This window comes from Convolutriloba macropyga, chromosome 1 (assembly GCF_964194025.1).
Source record: "Convolutriloba macropyga chromosome 1, txConMacr16.3, whole genome shotgun sequence".
In the NCBI taxonomy this organism is placed as follows: Eukaryota; Metazoa; Xenacoelomorpha; order Acoela; family Convolutidae; genus Convolutriloba; species Convolutriloba macropyga.
This window is the reverse complement of record NC_134468.1, coordinates 2292939-2299411: the sequence shown is the minus strand read 5'-3', so window position 1 is coordinate 2299411 and position 6473 is coordinate 2292939. Positions and strand designations below refer to the sequence as shown.

Genomic DNA, 6473 nt, shown 5'->3' with positions numbered 1-6473 from the left:
GTGGCTGACGTACCAGACAATGAAGAACCCATCACCCCAAATCATTTTCTGGCGCAGAGACCTTTCAATTCACTGCCACCAGTAGACTTTTCGTCAACCATGCCAGCATCCTTCAAGTCGTGGAAGAACGTGCAGCAGCTTATGAACCACGTCTGGAGAAGCCTAGTTAAAGAGTACCTTTCCACTTTAACGAAGCAAAGCAAATGGTCCGAACAGGGTGATTCGTTGAAAGTCAATGACCAGGTGTGGATCCCCAAAGACCTCACTCCCCGTGGTATATGGCCTCTTGGACGAATTGACGAAACGTTGCCTGGAAAAGATGAATCCGTACGCGTTGTCAAGGTAAAAACGGTTTACGGTACGTACGTCCGCCCCGTTGCCGGTCTTGCACGTGTTTTGGCTGATTAGCCGTTTTTTTTGCTCCCTTTTTTCTCGGAACGGAAATCTAGGCAACGCGAGCTACCCTCTGGTCTCTTGGTTACATCATTCTCCCCTTCTTTGGTCTCATTTATGGGTTTCCTCTCCCTGGAGCCTGTTGATGATGCATCAATTCAAGAAGGCCAAAGCCAATATTACAAAAACTTGAAACTCTTCCCGCCAAAAAAGTGGGAACTTGACTTCGTCCAAATAACACGTGTAAAACAGTAACTCTCCGATAAAAGAGACTGAACTTAACCTTATCTTGTTGAATTTACATTACTAGAAACGTGTTCTCTACACATAGAGTACAATAATAATAATAATAATAATAATAATAATAATAATAATAATAATAATAATAATAATAATAATAATAATAATAATAATAATAATAATAATAATAATAATAATAATAATAATAATAATAATAATAATAATAATAATAATAATAATAATAATAATAATAATAATAATAATAATAATAATAATAATAATAATAATAATAATAATAATAATAATAGTAATAATAATAATAATAAAAATAATAATAATAATAATAATAATAATAATAATAATAATACTAATAATAGTAATAAAAGAGACTGAACTTAACCTTATCTTGTTGAATTTACATTACTAGAAACGTGTTCTCTACACATAGAGTACAATAATAATAATAATAATAATAATAATAATAATAATAATAATAATAATAATAATAATAATAATAATAATAATAATAATAATAATAATAATAATAATAATAATAATAATAATAATAATAATAATAATAATAATAATAATAATAATAATAATAATAATAATAATAATAATAATAATAATAATAATGATAGTAATAATAATAATAATAAAAATAATAATAATAATAATAATAATAATAATAATAATAATAATACTAATAATAGTAATAATAATAATAATAATAATAACAATAATAATAATAATAATAATAATATTAATAATAATAATAATAATAATACTAATAATAATAATAATAATAATAATAATAATAATAATAATAATAATAATAATCATAATAATAATAATAATAATAATAATAATAATAGTAATAATATTAATAATAAAAATAATAATAATAATAATAATAACAATAATAATAATAATAATAATAATAATAATAATAATAATAATAATAATAATAATAATAATTATAATAATAATAATAATAATAATAGTAATAATAATAATAATAATAATAATAATAATAATAATAATTGTGATACTCCATGTGGAGTCGTAGCCAAGTTTTCCAAGTATTATGTATAAACACTTTAAACTTCATATGTTATATAATAACCTCTTGTAAATAAGTTCACTTTGAGTTATGTAAACGCTATAGTTCTGGTTGACTAGACCGGTACCTAGCTGGTTCGTCTGACAAGAGATGCAAACTTGCAGACGTAAAATAAGCAAGCTGAAAAACAGTTAGTGAAACGTGGCCTTAATTCAACTTTCAACGTTGTTCTTTTATCCGCCAAAATTGAACTGTCATATAGAGTGAGACCTACTCTCACCCCCGAGCGAAGCCCGAGACTTAGAGCAGAACGTCCGGCTAGTCCAATCGGACCAATCCACAATAGACAATAGACACACACACACTAGTCCATCTACACCCCACACGGAGAATCAAAAGGTTCTTCATCACATGGCGCAGTCAAGCAGATCTCCAATTGGAGTAAATTTATTCTGGGAAACGGGAGCAAACCCACCAGTTGAATGGCAACCGTGGCTAGCCACATTCAAGATGGCCGTAATGGCCCCACACAATATAGAAGTCGAAAAGCTCCTACGGCTAAAGCCAGCGCGGACAGAATTATTTTATCCAACGATGCCAACATTAGAGGAAGAACTTGACAATGAAACCCGAGAAGAATCCAGACAAAGAGAACAGCGTAACGAGAAAAGACGTGTGGACTGGGAAAATGAATGCAAAATAATAGAAACAAAAGGCCCAACAGTCGACAGAATCCCCTGGGACGAAGCGGACATGAAAGTCAAGAGCTTAATTTACTTGTCCCTTGGAGCAGAGGCCTGTCGCACATTTCACCAGAGAAACCCACACACAAGAATTGACAGATGCACGACGAACGAACTAGTGCATGAATTGACACTTACATTTACAAGACCCAGAAACACCACATTCGACAGGTTTCAACTTTTCAAAGCACAACAACAACCAAATGAAAGCCTAGAGACTTTCTACAGTAGACTGAGAGAAGCAGGTTCACACTGCAGATTTGAACACTTAGAAGAAGATATCATAAAAGACCTGTTCATAAGCAACATGAACAATACCGCGATCCAGATGGACTTATTGTCAGAAGTGAGAACCCCGCAACAGGTATTAAATTATGCAATAAACCGTGAACGTGGACAGGCCAACCAGCAAGAAATACTTAGAGCAAACAGCACCTCCACATGGAACCAAGTCACATATATAAGACAAAATAGAAGACCGCAAGCTTTACTACCTACACCCCAATCCGGAAAAATCGTGCCATGCTGGAAATGCGGAAATCCATTCACACCCAATCATCTACAAAACTGCCCGGCGCGAAACACAATATGCAAAATTTGCAAAAAACAAGGACACTTCTCATCCATGTGCAAAGCACCCATGCCGGAAAGAAGAAGACCACCACTACAAAGTACGTCAAGCCCACAATCAAGATATCAGAACACCTACACACCACGAGCCGGAAACAACCAAACCAGGAGAGTACGACATATTAAAGACAACACCGAACAAACAGAAACACAAAACTTTGAAGGTGAGCCAGATGAACTCGACGAGGAAGACGCGGAAGCCGCCCTGTATATAAAAGAGCTCACAGAAGACTGGGCCAACGTCAATTTGATTAGACCAACAAAGTTCCACGCGGAGAAGAATTCAGTCATAAATAACGAGGGCACAGGAGAATTCTGGGTGGCAACGACAACCAACAACAAACGCATTGTATGGTTGGCTGACACAGGTTCCCCTAGAACATTCATGAACAAAGAAACAGCGAATGAACTACTCCTCCACATTTCAAAAGCCAGAATTGTTCCCTACAGAGAACAAGAAAAATTTAAATGTTTCAACAATAAACAAATCAAAATCGAAGGAGTACTCCAGTTGGATCTAAAGTCAGGATCTTGGAATGCACCGGACTGTCAAATCCTACTGGTCGAAAACAAAACGAACAACATAATGGGAAGAGACATCTTACGAAAACTCGGAATAACCCTCACGGCAAACAAAAATACAGGTAAGAAAGTACTTCACATCTCCGCTACAACAATAGAATCAAATATAATAAAATGGATACTTAAAAAATACCCCAAACTATGTACACGATTAGGAAAATCAAAGAACCACATAGCCAAACCAACCATGAAAGAAAACTTTAAACCAATACAGCAAAAAGGACGCAGAGTACCCCTCCATCTCCTTGATAAAGTAGAGGCCGAACTCGAAAAATTAATACAGGACAAACAAATAATCAGGCTAGACAAATGCTCGGACGAACATTTCATAAGTCCGGTAGTAATAACTGTGAAACACGACAAAAGCGTAAAAATCGCATTAGATTCAAAGAAACTTAACGATGCAATACATAAAAACAAATATCAAATGCAAAGCATTGACCATCTAATAGACGAAGTAGCAAATTACATCTCCGAAAGGAAACAAAATCCAGGCCAATTCTACTTCAGCAAAATCGATCTGAAATATGCATATAGCCAAATCCCACTGGACCCAGACATCCAAAAACATTGTAACTTCAGTCTCCTAGGAGGGAAAGCAACAGGAACCTACCGGTTCATAAACGGCTTTTACGGCCTAACAGATATGCCCGCAACATTTCAAAAAACGATCGACAAAACACTGGAGGGCATAACTTCGAAATTTGCATTTTTGGACGATATACTCATTATCACCAAAGGCTCCCTAAACGATCATGAGAACGAATTAGATAAATTTCTAAACCTCCTAGACAAGGAAAACCTCGCAATAAAGCTACAAAAATGCGAATTCGCTAAGACAAATTTAGTTTGGTTGGGATTCAAAATAAATCCAAATGGAATAATCCCAACTAACAAAAAATGCGAATCAATCGTTAAATTAGATACACCGAAAACACTCAAGCAATTACGCTCGTTCATGGGGTGCATACATCACCTCATTAAGTTTACACCAAACCTCGCATCCCTTAGTGAGCCGCTTCGTCCATTACTCTCAAAAAGCAACTTGAAATCGCAAAATAAACTGGACTGGAAAACGCTCCATACGGAGGCATTCAATAAAATAAAAGAAGCAATACAATCAATAACAGAAAATAGATTATTCGACGTTAAATGCCCAACCAGAGTACGGTGCGATGCAAGTAAAAAAGGCCTTGGGGCATGCTTAGAACAATTCGTAAATTCATCATGGTACCCAATCGCATACGCGAGCAGGTTTCTGAACAATTTGGAACAACGATATAGCACGAACGAACTAGAATTACTAGCAGTCGTCTGGGCTTTAGAACATTTCAAATATTACCTCTACGGCTCACATTTCACACTCCAAACGGACCACCAAGCATTGTTAAGCGCACTAAAAGAAAACAGAGGCAACAAAACATATCAAAGTCGCCTCACAAGATGGGTAGATAGATTACTACCCTTCCATTTTTCAGTAGAACATATACCAGGTAAAAATATGGGATTTGCTGATTACCTAAGCAGAAACCCTTCATCTGATGCACCTCCCCCCTCAGACAGAGACAAAAACTTTGTCATTAACACTATCGAAGAAATAAAACACGCGTTACTGCGAGCAAATATTGCTCCAAATGGAGCGACCAATAAGAATACAGAACAAAAACAATCATATGACGTCACAAGTACTAAACACACACACTCAAATAAAACAACCGCTTTTCGCCAATTACCTCACACAAAACAGTCGCTTTCTCCCTTACGCAAATTAAATTACAACGACCAAATTAAACACACAAAAAGTATTCAAAACCTAGTAGCAATTACAACACGCGCTAACCCCACAAAAGAAACATTCAAAATCCCCATTCAAAAGAGATTTAGAGCCCCCAACAAAAATAAAATCCATATGGAGCAACATCAGCCTAACCTAATCTCCGTATCCACCCAAACAGACTCTACATCAAATAAAGGTAGAGGTTTAGACCCCCTAGACGCGACAAGACATGAACCCCTATTTACGGCTTACGACCAGACCCCCACCCCACTTTATCGGGAAAATCTTAATCGTGTATTCAACGAAGAATTCATTGCCCAAGCATCAAAGAAAGAATTAAGCCCCATTATTGAATTCGTAAAAAACTCCGAATGGGAAAAACTTAAAGCAATTAATTCCACTTATTATCGTATTCGAAGAGACCTTTCCGTGTCCCCGTCAGGATGCTTAATCTATGACAACAAACTTGTTATTCCTAACAAGCTGAAAGGGATGGTTCTTGAAACAATCCACAACAGGCACCCGGGCCAAGCTGGTATGCTTGCTTTAGCCCAACTTATTTGGTATCCTCATATACACTCAGACATTGGTGCCCAAGCCCAAGCATGCCGCCACTGCACCGAAAAAGGTAAAAACCTAAAACCATTAATCCCCAAAACACAAGTGGGAAAGTTACCCCCACTCTCCGAACCTAATGAAGAAGTCCAAATGGACTTCGCGGGCCCGATACCATTTAAGGATAACGTCCTTTCCAATTACATTTTAGTAACAGTAGATAGGTTATCTAGATACCCGCACGCGGAAGTTTTCAATAACTGTGACTCAAAAACTGCAATAGAGTATCTCGATAGCTACTGCAAAGTACATGGAATTCCTAGGTCGATCCGGTGTGATCAAGCACAAGCTTTCAAAGCCCGAGAATTCGAAATATATTGCAAAAATAAAAATATCAAATTAATTCTCGCTCCAGCTGGAGACCACAGGGGAACCGGAATGGTAGAAAGGCTAATACAAACAATAAAACGTAGGCTCGCGGTTTTAGACA

The 6473-nt window shown here is 36.1% G+C and overlaps 1 protein-coding gene across 1 annotated transcript in view; it reads right to left on the bottom strand.

The window, feature by feature from the left end:
* LOC142344400 (uncharacterized) overlaps positions 1-6473 on the bottom strand; it is a 51965-nt gene that overhangs the window by 29651 nt on the left and 15841 nt on the right. The window contains exon 8 of the mRNA XM_075396015.1: positions 3210-3443. Within this exon, the coding sequence (XP_075252130.1) occupies positions 3210-3443 (234 nt within the window). The remainder of the gene's footprint in view (positions 1-3209; positions 3444-6473) is intronic.